This window comes from Pezoporus flaviventris, unplaced genomic scaffold (assembly GCF_033815535.1).
Source record: "Pezoporus flaviventris isolate CSIRO_AGI_PZ_B2104156 unplaced genomic scaffold, CSIRO_AGI_Pfla_v1 ptg000063l, whole genome shotgun sequence".
Taxonomy (NCBI): domain Eukaryota; kingdom Metazoa; phylum Chordata; class Aves; order Psittaciformes; family Psittacidae; genus Pezoporus; species Pezoporus flaviventris.
This window is the reverse complement of record NW_026892611.1, coordinates 11,841,113-11,856,182: the sequence shown is the minus strand read 5'-3', so window position 1 is coordinate 11,856,182 and position 15,070 is coordinate 11,841,113. Positions and strand designations below refer to the sequence as shown.

General features: G+C 51.5%; 1 protein-coding gene across 5 annotated transcripts in view; it reads left to right on the top strand.

Moving 5' to 3' along the window:
• Positions 1 to 15,070, top strand: part of MTMR4 (myotubularin related protein 4) — a 56,404-nt gene that overhangs the window by 15,852 nt on the left and 25,482 nt on the right. For 4 of the 5 annotated variants that reach the window (XM_061470679.1, XM_061470680.1, XM_061470681.1 and 1 more), the window contains one exon: positions 4,947 to 5,020. In XM_061470679.1, coding sequence (XP_061326663.1) covers positions 5,018 to 5,020 — 3 coding nt within the window. In that variant the 5' untranslated portion in view covers positions 4,947 to 5,017. Of the gene's footprint in view, positions 1 to 4,946; positions 5,021 to 12,680; positions 12,901 to 15,070 lie in introns of those variants that run through there. The other variant, XM_061470678.1, reaches the window with a different exon arrangement.

Genomic DNA, 15,070 nt, shown 5'->3' with positions numbered 1-15,070 from the left:
GGGATTCATGAGTTCAGACGTGGACAGGAAGAAGTCACCCAGGTGATTTCCCCAGGTGCTGATCCACTGAAGTGGTCTGAGCAGTAAAAAGGATGGCTGTTTTCATAGGCTTGGTGGAATTTATCTAATTCTGAAACTTCATCTGCCAGTAATTGGATTGAGCTACGTCCTTGTCAGCAGAGTTACCCAGAGCTGACTGTACTTTGCATAAATACTTAAACATATTGAACATGTCTTCTCTTTATTTATAGATGTATTTGTTAGACTGCATATGGGAGCTTGTTTTCCCTTGGATCACCGGGTGGGTTTTGTCTCTGTGCTTCAGACTTGCTGTCTTAGCACTGGCCGCTGGGAGGCAGCTGTAGGTATGGCCCTAGCATGGTGAGGACAGCATTCACCACCTCTGCTCTTCCCTACTTCTGCCTCTCATTGCAGTAGACTTCTTGCCTGCTCCGTGGCCGGCAGCTCCAGCAGAGGTGGTTGTGGGGTCTTCCAAGGTGCGTTTCCAGCACCTGTGGGTCATCCTGGACCTCTGAATTCACACCTTGCCCCCGGTTGCACCCCAGTGCAGTTACATTAGGATCATTTGGTGCTGCAGAGCAGTCTGAATAGTTTGGCAATTTGTCATCATCATCTGGTATTGCTGTGACGTTCCCAAGCTCTGGTAGCCCAATCTTTTCTTGTTAATAGTTACTCAGCAGTAAAAGTTTTGTTGTTGTTGAAGACCAGCTGGTAGCTGCCTTCGTTAGAGACAGCCCTTGGACCTGTAATTGTGCTTAAAATAACAAAGACCATCCCATACAATCAGCTTTGCATGTAACTGTGTGGTCTGACTATTACATTTTTAGCCTTTAATTAGTTGAGAAGCTTGAGATGGTTATTCTGTTTCATCTGGGGTCAAACTAAGGCTAGTCAGGTTCCTGATTGTTTCTTCTAACACCCCCAGTTTAATACTGGGACGTGTTTTTCCCCAAGAAGCACATCAGGACTAACGCTACCATTTGAGCTGAAATTAAACCAAACTCCGCCTGTGGCGGGTGCTGAGCACGGGAACCTCCCTCCAACTGCACACAATTGGCAAAGGTTTATGAGCAATTAAAATGGAGCCTGGGACTGCTGGAGGGGCCACGCACCTCACCTGGGGCACGCACCGAAACCCACGTCACGGCAGAGCCAGCAGGGCTGGAGCTGCAAGCCTCCTTTGCTGCGTTTTCCACCTTCCCAAAGCTCCACGTGCCCTAATGAGCATCCTCCTTCCTGCCGTCCCTTCTTCCCTCCCTCCCTCCCAGGTGAGTGCAGGGAGCACCCGCGCCGTTCCCTGTAATTCGGTGTTTCCTGGCTTGCTGTTGTTAATCGAACTGTGCTCAAGGCCTTTCACAAGCTTGTCTATGAGGCTGCTGTAAGCACAGGCTGGTGAAGCAGCAGTGCGCTTCCATGGCACCTCCGTGAGACGTGTTTCTTCTGATTTTTCACAGCCTAATGTTTGCTTGGAGAGTCAGGTTTTCCAGCACATGCTCAGTTTTATCCCACCCTGGCTGGCCTTGCAGCTGAGACACAAACTGGTGTTTGAGTCCAGAGCTGCAGTTCAGAAAATGGAGAACGGTCTCTGGTCATCTGTGAAGTGTCATGCTCAGGTGGAGGCCGACCATGCTGGAGGAGGATGGGTGCAGCTCCACAGGCTGCTCAGTCCTTCCATCCAGGCTCTTCTCGCAGCCCCTGTGTCTCTTCCAGCATCTGCAGCAACTGGGGGCAGAGGATTCAAGACAGCCTCTGCCTCAGTCCCTGCCAGTCTGTTCAGCACTGGGAGAGGCAGAGATCCCTGAAGGGAATAACGTGGTTGTGCAACAAAGTGTGTGATAATGCCCAAGTCAGACAGACAAGTGGCCATGGGAGAGCACATCGAGAGTTTTATGAGCATTCTCAACTCTGACACTTATTATGAGAGGGCTTGGCTCTGAGATAAACAGTTCCAGGGTAGGATCCAGGGTATAAACATGCTCAAGTGAAGTGATTTGTTCCTTTGCTTCCCCAGCCCAGCTGTGTCAGGCAGCATCACCCCATGGCCCAGCACTGGTAGAGCTGCCTGTGCCTCCTGCCAGCCTGGCAATGGGCCCCAGCCATGGGTCACGAGGCCCATGTTCTGCCCATGTTTACGCCCCCCAGAACAGCACAAGGCCCTGGGCCATGGTTGCCACCCATGTGTGGAAATGCGTCATGCTCCTTTTATCTCTTCAGTTTCGTCCTTTTTGTTTTGCTGAGGTCTGGTCCCCTCTTCAGCCTCCGTCTTGGCTGTGCATTGCAGGGGGCCAGCTCTAGCCCGTTTCCTGTGACCAAGATTTTAGGGGAGCTTCTGACCTGGATTTTGGGGGACTCCAACTTCCTGCATGTGAAACAGCTCCTTGAGCAGCTGCAGAAGCACGTGGGTGACTTTAGCAGGGGCAGTGGTAGATGCCAGCCCGGTGCGGTGTTTGGGCAGTGGTGCTGGGTGCACTGGGCAGCTGCCATCCTTCTTCCTGAGGGCTGGAGACTGGATGGAAGCTACAGCAGCAGAGCTGTCAGCCTTTGGAAGGAGGAGCACCATAACCTGTCCTGAATCAGGGGGATGCATTTGGGATGCAGCAGAGGAGCACATGGAGCTTCGCAAGTACAAGAGGAAAGTTGACCACAGATAGGTGGGCTGGGCCGGGTGTAATGTGAGTACTGCTGGAGACACAAGGCTCTCCTCGGTCCTAGTAGCAGCACTTGGGTTTCTGTGGTATCTCCTGGCTTCCTTCACCCCATGAATCCTCAGGAGTCCCTTCAGCTTCATCCTTGCCCGACCAGGAGGAGGAAGCCCTTGGAGGCGGAGGAGGGGCAGCATTCCTGTGGGATGAGCTAATGCGGCTGCGGGAGTCCCTGCTGCCTTCCTCTTGAGCAACTGGCTTTCCAGAAGAGCTTGGGGGATGGGAGTGAGCAGGAACATCCTCAAACATGACGTAGGCAGAGAGCTGCAGTTGCTACTGATAACTGACTTCTACGAGGAAGGAAGGGAGAAACTGAAGTAGCCATTAGCAATGATTTAATGAATTAGTACAAAGTGTACTGCAGGAAAAATACTCGTGTGGCATCTAGGGTTATCAATAATTCAGATGGCTCCAGAGCAGTGAGCAAAGCTTGCTGAACGTTTTACTTCCCCTGCTAATTGTGCTTTTCAGCTCATTTGTGAAAGTTAGTTGGCAGCGACTCTTGCTGGTGGCATCTTAATCTCCTGCGAGGTTGTTTCCTCCCTGTGAAGCCTGATACGTGGTCATTGTGCTAAATAGTGGGGAAAAGGTTTTTATAGTGGAAAAGAGGCTGCATCTGGGTTTGAAGGGAGATATTGCAGTATTTGTCTTTTTCTGTTTTCCTAGGAAAAAAGTTAATTCCCATTGTGGGTTTTTTTCATGTTTTCCTGGAACTTGGTGGTCTGTTTTTAAACGTAAGGTGATACAGTGCACAAGTGATGAATCTTTCTGAACTCCCATTCTTTTCTCCAGTACTTTCTCACTGACTGCATGGCAGGACATGAGACATGACCTGAAAGCACAAGAGTAACTAACTATTGCTACCCGGGTGCTGCTGGAGCAGGATGGGTGCTGAGGGACTTGCCTGCTGCTTGCTCACCATGAGGATTACATTTCAGAAATGACTCCTCAGTGCTGGCATTCAGCCTGGCTGCTGTCGTGTGTTGTCCAACCTCGCTTAATTCGGGGCTGGGAGAGAAACTCCTGAGTGGAAGAAAAAGCCTTGAGGAGGAATTCAGAAACTCTTCTATAGGCAGCCCTGTTCCTCAGTGGCAGCAGGAGGAGTGATTCTCAGCTGGGGTATGTTGCGCGAGAGTCTCCAGTTCCACGTTTGTGACATTTGTACTTCATCTGTGGAGGAACAAGGTTAAAAATAAATGGTGGCAAAACTTCCCAAAGACCTTGAGCACTCCTGGAGCTTTGGCGTGTGCTGGCCACCGGCAGGAAGCAGGTTCAGTTGAGGAGCTCTAAGCCAACTTCAGGCTACATTGAAATCCTGAGCATCCCCACCAAAAACACTGTTAATGCTTTTATATACTGTGACACACATGCTGCTTGTGTGCACAGTGAAGGGGCTGTGTGTGCAGCCGGGTGAGTAGCGCTGGGGCTGCCAGCCCATTCCCCAAGGTGATGCTTAATGGTGTGTAACTCAGTCCCTGGTGTGGGGCTGGAAGGGCAGAGCAGAGGGCAGAATGTGGACAGGTGAGAGAGATGTTGGTGATCAAGTGATCACATACTGGAGAGATCTGAAAACCTTGAGGAATGGTCTCTTCCTCCATGGAAATCCCAGGGCAGCTGTGGGGACCACCCAGTGCTATTTGAAAGGACCTTCTCAGAGCAGGACCTTGCACAAGTCTTGCTGCTTGGCTTTTACTGTCCTGTGAAACACCTCCTGTGACCAGTGCCCCTGCTAGTGGGGCAGAAGCTGCAGCAGGGGCTGCAGCTCTTGTGTCCTGCCCTATCTCCTTGGTAGGACAAGATGTGATTTTAGAGGTGAGTTCCTCCTAAGACCACAGCAGTCTTCTCCCAGCACTCTAGTTTCATGTGAAGGATCCTCCCCAGGTCCTTGAACCATAATGCCAAGGTCTCTCTTCCTTCAGCTCCCTCTTATGCTCCCTCGAGGTGTGTTGTTTGTACCTCAGGGGTACTGGCTGCTCTGTGCTGGTGGATCCTGCATGCCTTAAGTTGCGGCTGACCAAATGGACTTGGTGTCTTCCCTGGGACACTGAGCTGACTTCCAGCAGCTCCTGGAAGAGACACTGAATGGAGGTTAGCAGGGAGAGGTACAGGGTACTGGCTTCTTGGGCTCTTGATTTTTGGAGACTTTTTCCCTCTTTGTTCATACCTAACTATCATGACTGTTGATCTAAACTTCTGCTCTGGGCTGTTTCTTCTTTGCTGCAGGTGAGACTAGTGAAAGAACAAGAAAAGGCTGAGCTGTGATTGAACCAGGAGATTTTAGACTGTGTCTGAGGATGGTGAGTATATGTTCTAGTCTGCCTCTGTGGGTGGTTTTCTGCTTTCTTTGTCCAAATTTTGTTCTGCTGCTAAATGTATGAGGCTAAATACAAGAATGGGAAAGAAGAGTGCTACAGTATTGAGCATTATATATAATAATAGAGTTTTTATTACTATCACCTAGATGCTGTTGACAGCATAAGTTTACCCCTAAACTTTTTATTAGAATATCCCCTTCTGCCTCCTTGGACTACTGATATAGTCATCCAGTTCTTGTGGCTTACTGATTTATTTTGACTTTAAAACTCAGTGCTGGGTTTCTCATTCTGTTCCTCTGTCACCTCTCAGTGAAGATTTAACACTGTGATGATCATGTGCTCTGCTGCTGCCAGGGTAGCAGAAATACCACAATAGTTAGTCACAGAAGAACATGGTATAAAGAATCTGGAAAGACTGATACACAGCCAGATTGCTGATAAACTCGGGTGAATGCCTCTGATGCCTCCAGCAAGAAATACCCCCAGATGTGTGTGATCTGATGAGAGGAAGAAAGCTGAGAGCAGCGATGTTGGCAGCTGTGCTGGAGTGTTGTCAGGGAGTTTGAAGGCAACAGGGTGATCTGCATGTTGGGCCGTGGGTGGCAGGGAGCTGGAGCAACGCTGCAGTGACATGGTTTTGTCATCAGCGTCGTGCCACCCCTGCCAGAAGCAAATCCTTATGTTGGAAGGAGCACAGAGGAGAACAGCAGGACCAGTCCAAGGGCTGGGAATTCAAATTGAGCGCATGAAAATTTAGGTTAAACATGTTAAAAAAAAATAAATAAAGAAGCTGGCAGACTGCCTCACGAAATAGAGACATCTCCCATGGGATTGTCCCCCATGGGATCTGTTAACAGCTGGAATAGAAAAGGAAATGTGCTCTCTGCTTTAATTGAACTGTCAGCTCTAGTAGTTATGCTGCAGCACTTCTGATGTGGTTCCTATCTTCATACTGCCTCGTTTTACTTCAAGATCTTGTGTGCTGTCTGTTGGAAGAGCTTCTTGCAACTTCAGGTTGAGGAGCTTGCTCTAAGGGAGAGAGGTGAAAGTATGCCCTTGTAACCTGATAAAGTGTCATACAGTTCAAGTTGGAGTTACTCTGGTGTCAGCTGGGAATTGTAAAAACCCAACAACTTCTTGGTATAGCATTGAGACGAGAGTGGTGCAGGTGGTGAGGCGCTGGCACAGGGTGCCCAGAGGAGCTGTGGCTGCCCCATCCCTGGCAATGTTCAAGGCCAGGTTGGACAGAGTTTGGAGCATCCTTGGTCTACCAAGGGCTCATAAAACAGCATTGAATTGTTTCTGACTTAACCGGGTCCCTGAGCTGCAGATCCTGACAGGTGAGAGCACACGCCACAGAGATGCTCCCCCCAGACTCTCCTTGCGGCGTTCACCAGTGCCCCCTCATGGCTGGGTATCTGTCTTTGATGGACCCAGCCAGGCCTTTTCCACATTACCTGGAGGGATTTTTTGATGCATTTTCCATGTGTTAATTCACTTTTTAATCATTATATCTGGATACTTGGAATCCCAGACTGGTTTGGGTGTGAAGGGACCTTAAATCTCATCGAGCTCCAACCCCTGCCACGGGCAGGGACCCCTTCCACTGGAGCAGCTTGCTCCAAGCCCCTGTGTCCAACCTGGCCTTGAACACTGCCAGGGATTGGGCAACCACAGCTTCTCTGGGCACCCTGTGCCAGCGCCTCAGCACCCTCACAGGGAAGAGCTTCTGCCTAAGAGCTCATCTCAGTCTCCCCTCTGGCAGGTTAAAGCCATTCCCCTTGGCCTGTCCCTACAGGCCCTTGTCCAAAGCCCCTCTCCAGGTTTCTTACTGTTTTCACTCTGCTTCTTCCCAGTGTATTGACAGATACTTATCCTGACTTGGCCTTGATCCACCCTTAGTTGTAACCACAGATGGTTTGGTTTCTTCTAGACAAGAGAGTCTTCTTATTATTATTTAGTACCTGAAGATGACTTTACAGTTTCAAAAGACCTTCTGAAAAAGATATATGGGGATGTTATATTTTATTAAAATGTTCTTTTGATTATTTTTTATATATATTTTTTCCTTTTGGAAAACAAAACCAAAACACAAACCAAAATAAAAACCCCACCCCACTTGCCCACTGTTTTGGGAAGGGTGTAGGGTTTTTTTCTCCCATGCCAAGGGTAAGAAAGCAGCTTGTAATTGTGAGCTGTAGAAATAACATTTACCTCCTCCTACTTACCTGAGCTGCTGTCAGCAGCTGAAGGTACGGAGCTGATGTGAAGTCCTGATAACCTCCTCTGAGACCTTTTGTGACCTCCCTGGAAGGTTCTGGCTGGAGTTAGAGGCAGGGCTGCAGGGAAAGATGGAGGTGGGTTGCTGGTTAATGGGTGTTTTGTTGCTGGTTAATTTGAGCTTCAGGGCTGGACTTCAGGCAGCTATTGGGAGGGTTGGCTGGAAAACCAGTTCCCTGCAGGCATGTGGAGTGCTTAGTTACTGCCCCCTGACCACCACAGATTGCCCAGCAACAATACCCTCTGCTTAGCAAGGGCATGCCCCAAAGCTTCTGCATTACCCTGCAGCACCCCAAATGTGGATTTCAAGCTGTGTTCCCCTTTCTGCTCCTACAGAAAGTGCTGGTTTCTTTCTTTCTCGGCCTAGTGCTGGTTAGGAGCTTTGTTTGCTTTGATTGTAAGACTTCTTTCTCCTTTCTTTTCCAATGAGTAGCTTCTGATGAAAATGACCTTCAAGATAGTGCTAGTGGTGGTTTAATCCTTAACTGGCTAATGGCAGTCACCATAATATATTACCTAAGACTCACCTGGCTTGTGAGTGCAAGCTGCTGCACTGCTCTGCCAGCACCTCCGGCTCACTGAACATCTCCCACAGCAGCATTCCCTACCCTCGCTGCAGGGATACTGGGACTGAGGACACCTGGGTTTCCATGATGGTTCACACCCCTTTGAGGGGACCTGGGCTGTTAGTCTAGGTGGGTTTTGCAGGTTGCAATCCCTTGTCCCCTCTTACTGACATATGGAGTTGGTAGCCCAGTCAACAGCCCTCGACTCCTGTCCTTTCATCCCTCTTCTCAAAGGCTTCTTGCTTCATATGTCTGGCTTGCTCACCTCAGGGCAGCTTTCTGAACAAATATTTCTTGTAGCATTACAGATCTATAAGCTCTTCTGTCATCCTGTATGGATGAAAAGATGGCACTCACCATCCCAGGCCTGATTTACAGGGTACAAAATCATAACTTCACACAGATTTAGGGGTTTATTTCTGAGAGGTCACCTCAGTAGCTCAGCAGCCTTTCAATTCACCCAAAGACCTCCTTAGGCTTTGAGGAGATGAACTGTTTTCATAGGGAGACGTGAAACAAAGATGCCCTTTGTGCAACAGAAGTAGAAGAGGCAGGACAAGATGTCCCTTTGGCCACAGGTAGTCAGCTCTCCGCATCAGCTCATGTTGATCTCCTGCTGTTCTCCTGCCGAGGCAGTGGAGAGAAATAGCGGTATGTGTCTGAGTACAGTTCATCTGGTATCTGCTAAGCAGAAAGGATAAATTCTGTTAGGATGAGATAAAGCATACAAGTTTCTCCCTTCCCCTCCTTGTAAAAAGTTCAATAGCCAGTTCCTACCTTGATATTCATTCAAAATACTCAGACCTGGGCAGATACAAGCTAGAGTGCCCTCATACCACTTCTGCTGCTGGGAATGTCTCAGCCTGCAGCTGCCGTGAAGGCTCAGTGACTGCCAGAGCCACAGGCTGTGGGACAGAGCTGTCCTGGCTCCCACGATTTGCTCCTGACATCCTGAGCTGCATCCCCAGTACAATCAGCTCTTCCTGCCAGGTTTTCTGTCATTCTTCTCCAGCTGGATGCAGACATGGGCAGTCTGTGCAATGGCTGTGGATGCAGATCTCTGTCATCCATGGCCATAGCCCCTTGCTTTCCCTCCTCCCCATCTGCACCTGCATATTATAGGTGAAAAGCCTGCCTGTAATATTTAGAAGGGATGGAAGTAGTGCCCTCTGCCTACTGAAGGAGTATTTACAGTAATTTTGTGTACCTGAAAAGCAATAAAAGATAAAGGTATGTCAAGGTAGGGAAGGGCATGCCTGTACTGGGAAGCCTGAGTCCAGTGTGCCCCTGGTAGAACCTCCCTGCAGCAGATGGGACCAGTTTTCCTCTTCTTATCCTTTGGCTGCTTGGTTCCGTCTTTCTACAAGTGATAGACTCTGCCAGCACCTGTATTTCACAAGGCGTTTGGTCTCCTCCCGTACATCTATGTGTCATTCAAGCTCTTTGAAGCATTGGAGATCTTGACTTGGGTGGACTGTGATTTTTGAAGGGGAGAGATTGAGCTGCAGACCCCTGAAGAGGAATCAGAGGTGTCCGGGCAGGGTGGCTGGTAGCTGCTCTTCCATCTACCTGTCTTGCAGAAAGCTGGGCTAGCCCTTAGCAGAAAGATGTGGTTCAGGGTGTTGACTGGCTCTAGAGATTTCAGCACCTTTGTGGTTGTCCCGTGCTCCCAGTACGTGTTCCCTGGGCAGCTCACCCTGTGAGGCCCCATGCTGCAGGCTGGGTCCTGGTGCATGCAGGCAAGTCTCCGTCAGGAATATCATCTCCCTTGACTGTTGCAGGATGGCCCCTTAAGCACCTGGCCTATCTTTGCCAAGCCCTGTGCTATCTCAGAACCTCCAAATCCCTGTGGTGACTTTGAAGAGAGGTTACAAGCCCTTTACCTGCACTGTGTAAGCAGAGACAGACGGAGGGGTGGGAGGAGCAGCTCGGGAGAGAGCCACTCTGGGCATCAACAGTGCAGTGCAGGTGAGAGGAGAAAGGATTAATTACAGCCAACTGGCCTTAAGAACAGGCTACCCCTGTTATGTTCAGCTCCCCTCTTCCTCAGAGTACTGACACCTTTAGGATTGTGGTGACTGGGAGAAAACAAAGGAGGTTTCTCTCTCTGCATATACACACGGCACTCAGAGGAGCCCAGTCGTGAAAATAACCTTGTCCAGCTTGGTGGTGGTTGGTGGTGATGGAGCTGTTCAGGCAGGAGGCATCTGAGGTGCATTCAGGAAATCCCCTCAGCTAAGACAGTGGGATGAGCATGCCCCAGTGGGCTCACTGCCACCACTCCTGTCGTCTGCCTGGCTGGATGGAAATGAGAGCAGGAGTTTTGGGAACGGCTGGAGGAAGAGGTGGAAGTGGTAGAGTCTGAGTCCAGCTCCTCCTGAAACTGTTGAAGCTTCCGAGATGCTGCTGAACTTCAGGGCAAGGTCTAGTTCTGCTCTTCACGAGGCTCAGCGCTGGGGCAGATGTTTGAGCCATGTGTGAGTCTTCCTAATGCTAAAAGTGCAAAAAACATTTTGTTGAAAGCAGAGATCTATTTATGGATGTTCAGGTCAGCTTAGGTTGGAGATTCAAAGTAATGCTCTGATGAGCAGCCTTTTAATGCAACTGCAGCTTAGGAGTACAAAGGTTCTTCTGCACCTTGAACTGGAAACAGTCATTGTGCCGGGCCTGAGGTGAGCACTGGTCCTAAAGATCTCGCTGTGGGTCAGAGCGAGACCTCCTCCATGGGTTGGTGTTAGAAGCACTGGTCAGGTGCTGTGTGCTCTGAGTGTAAAGACTTCTCTCTCTGTCTGCTGTTAGTGACAGACATGCTTTGGTGCTTTTCTCCTGCTACAGATCAGTATAACAGGTTCCTTGCAGGTTTTGCAGCAGACCTCAGGAATTCATCCTAGAGAAGAGCCTATGGGGAGCAGGGCACTACTCCTACCACTTGGTCTTGGCCAAGACAAATCTGTAACCTTGTCCATAGCCCTCTGCTCAACTTGTGTTGACTGTACGTGACACAAACTCATTTTGGTTTGTGGGTGCCCCCAAGGCTGGAAAATGCCCGAGGTTTGCCCACCATCCACCATGTGAATGGTGGAGTGAGATGAAGCTGAGGTGGTGGCTTCTCTCCAGGCATAGTCATGTTTCCTTCTAGGGCTTCTAACCCGAATAGCAAAGCCCGTGTGACCATGGTCTGTGGGGTTCTTCCTGTGCATATTTTCTCAGTGAGGGAGGTCATTGAGTGTTTTTTTGCTGGGCACTGCTGCCCTACACTGGCAGTGGGCAGTGGGTCTGGGTGTTGCAAAGCTGTACCTTGATCAGCTCTAACCCTAAATATCCAAATCTTTTATCTGACCTGAGTAAAACCTTTCAAGGTGCCGTTGGTATGGCTACGTAGAGCTGTTGGTGGTATCTTTGGAGCAACCACATCTAAGAGGAGCTTAATGACTACAGGTTGTGCTCAGTTTTGGTGGTCCAGGAGCAAAAAAAGCTGATGTGATTTAAGCAAAATAGTTGGGCCTGGGCATTGGAGGATTAATGATGGTCTAGGTTTTAATTCTGTATTCTTAAAATGAGATTGCCACTCTGTCTCAGTGATGGGAGGTGGAGGGCAGAGCAGCAGCTGATGATGGAAATGGAGATGGCATTGCCCAGGAAGCTGCTGTCCTGTGGCTTCTGTGACAGGCTGTGGTCCAGGGAGCTTGCAGTTTGTTCCTGGACTTGACAAACAGGCAGAAAAAGTCAGCTCCTGGGGGGCTGGGCTGGGAGCTGGGTGTTCATCCCACAGTGTTTCCTGCACCCAAGGTGTTTCCCAGAGGTCTGTAAGCATTGCTAAAACGGAGTTGGTGAAACTTCCAGCAGGATTTAACTGTCCAGGGTCTGGGCCCAGAGAACCTTGTCCACACTGGAGACCACCCTCTGGCAGGTGAGTGGTGGTGAGAGTCGGAGACATCCACTTACTCCCTGCACACACAGGAGGTCCTGGGAAGGAGGGCATAAAGTCTTGGGAGTATTAGGGCCCCTCAAAGCGGCTGACAGGAAATCTGGAGAGGGACTTTTTTGCAAGGGCATATAGGGACAGGACAAGGGGCATGGCTTTAAGCTGCCAGAGGGGAGACTGAGATGAGCTCTTAGGCAGAAGCTCTTCCCTGTGAGGGTGCTGAGGCGCTGGCACAGGGTGCCCAGAGAAGCTGTGGCTGCCCCATCCCTGGCAGTGTTGGACACAGGGGCTTGGAGCAAGCTGCTCTAGTGGAAGGGGTCCCTGCCCGTGGCAGGGGTTGGAGCTGGGTGAGCTTTAAGGTCCCTTCCGACACTAACCACATGTGGTTCTATGATGCAGCAGTAAGGAAGCCTCAGGGCAGCCCCTTTGTCCTGGGCAGGGGTCCGGGGCCGGCGGGAGGATCCCAGGCAGCCGTTTGCAAGCGGAGGCTCCCACTGACCTCCGGGCGCATGACCCGGGCGCGGCGCTCAGTGCTGGGGCACAAAGCCTCCTCATCGCTATTGTTCCCGGCGCTCCTGCCGCACGAGGCTGCTGCCAGCGGGAGAAGGACCGCGGCCGGGGCTGCATCTCCCGGCAGCCCGCTCCGCGCACGGGCCGGCGGGGAGGGGGCTGCGGTGCTGCCATCCGACCATCGGCAGGGTGCGGATGAGGACGGGATGGGGAGGGGAGGGGTTGATCCCTGCGACCGTCTCTCCATTTTCTGTCTCGCCTCACGGGGAGACGCTTGGATGGCAGAGCCGTGCTCGGCGGCCTTCGGAGGTAGGTGGAGTCTGGACGTCCTCCGCCCTCCCTCCTCCATTGTCAGCGGCGGCACCTGCCCGGCCGCGGGCAGCGGGATGGATGCGCTTGCCCTGCGCGGCGGAGCGGGGCGGCTGCGGCAGTGGCAGTCCCGGCGCGGCGGCTGCGGGGCCGGCAGCAGCAGGGCACCGGAGGAAGGAGATGCTGCTTGAGCGTGCCCGGCCCAGCCGCCGCCTCGGGAGATGAACATGAGTCTGCCAGGCCGCGTCTCCTGCTCCATGCTCAACTGCTTCGTAAGTGCTTCTTTTCTTACCCCCACCCTCCTTCCCTCCATGCAGGCAGGGCTGGAATCCAGCTTCCCCATCCAGCTCCCCTGCTGACTGAGGCCGGGCTGCGTGTCGATCCTCCTGCCAGGCCTGGCTCGCCGCCCCCTGCCCCCGCAAAAGGGTATCCCCTTCTCCTCCCTCCCATGTGCAGCTGGAGGACACCATGGCCCCTGTCACTGCTGTGTTGCTGCCGTGCCCGGGACCAAGGGCACAGCAGTGTCCGCATGGCGGGTTGAGTTGGCTGGAAGGCCCTGCCGAGTGTGGCATGGCGTGCTGTGCTGTGCAGTGCTGTGCCATGCTGTGTGGTGTCATACTGTGCAGTGCAGTGCCGTGCCATGCTGTGCTGTGCGGTGGTGTGCAGTGCCGTGCCGTGCCACGCCACGCAGGCTGCAGCCAGTCCCTGCCTGGAGCTGGAAAATTACGTTGTGAGAGGAGCCAACCCCAGGGGAGCTCTGTGCTCCCACCGTGGCTGTGGCGTGACAGGCAGTGCTGTGCAAGTCCTCCTCCCGTGCTGGTGCTGCCAGGGTGATATTGTAGGGGGAGGGGTCCTGAGCTCGACATCTCTTATACCTTCTGGGAAAGGCGTTTTCTTGCTCAGAGGAGAGTTGATGCCCCTTCTTGCAGAAAGCCCCCCACCCTGCTGCCCCAAAGGCCTTGTGGCCAAATGGGCTCTGAGGGTGTCAGGGGATGCTGGCTCGTGAAGAGAGCAGGGTTCTGATCCCACTGCCCTGCTGGTACCCTGAGACAGGGCTGTGGCAGGAGATGATGCTCAGCCTCCTGCCGTGTCCCCATGCTGCAGGCAAGGAGGGATGCAAAGACACCCCAGCCAGCGGAGGGCTCAGGCTGCCCTGTTCCAGTTCCTGCTGCTCACTGGGATTTCTTTGCAAGCTGCAAAGTGGTGTTGGGAGAGGATCTCTGCTCCCCGGAACCACGCCGGCATGCAGCTTCCCTTTGTGCTCATCTGAGCCAGCGCCTTGGCCTCACAGCACTGGCAGGAGAGGCCTCCGAGTCCCCTGCAGTCCCCGGTAACCGGTGGCTGCTGGACCAGGTGCCGTACCCCATGTCCTGGAGCTGGAGAGGAGCTGAGCTGAGTCTGGCTGCCACAGTCTGAGGTCCAGGGAGCGCGTCAGGCCAGGCTGTGCCTGTAGGTGCCAAAACCTGAGTGGATGCCAGCGACTTAACAGAATTCAGCATCATTTATACATAACAGAGCCAAAGGGATGGTTCTTGCTTCTTTGGATTAAAATTTGGGGTCGTGGCTTAGGTAACTTACCCAGAAAGATATGTCATTTAGAAGTATTATTTAATGCTTACAGAATAGAGTATTTCCTAGTAAATGCTGGAACCTAGAGGAGCTATAGTTAGAGAGCAAAGAGGCATTCTGAAGAAAACATACTCATGCCAAATATGTGTGGAATTAACACTATCCTGGGCTCACAGCAGCGAGCATCCTCTGCTCATTCATACAGCAAGTCAGTGCTTCAACAGAGCATGGGGTGAGGGTTGGTGAAAACAGGGACCGAGACTTCATGAGTGATCAAAGACTCACAGGCCCCAAACTGAGACTCTCTCCACTTTTCCAAGGGTGGTGTGTCAAAGTTCTGTGTATCACAGAATCGTAAAATGATTTGGGTTGGAATGGGTGTTAAAGATAATCCAGTTAAGAACCCTGTGTCCTCTCAGACCACTTCTGAGGCATCTGTAGCTTTTCAGGGTGTCTTTCTGGGAAGGTCAGACTGCCCCAAGGAGGAATATCCTGGGTGCTGTCACCAGTCAGTGTCATGTTGTGAATTGCATGTACTTAGATGCAGTTCTTACAGGGTTACATTTCACCCTGGTGTATGCTCCTCAAAAAGCTTCAGGTTCTTCCCAGATCCCATTGGGCTAAGAGTGAAAATGAAAACTCCCAAAAGTAAGCAGTCCTTATCAATACAGAAGGAAGAGTAGGACTGTAGATGAAAACCCTTTTGTGTCACAGTGTTTCGGTTTTGGTGCAGTAGTGAAGGTGATGAGGTAACATTTGATGTGACAACACTATCTCAAGATCCTGTGCATGGTCCAGGTGTATCTGCTTGGCTTTCCAAATGCCATGCAGTTGGAAGACAGGACTTGGAGACCTGCCTCAGTCCTTCCCTTC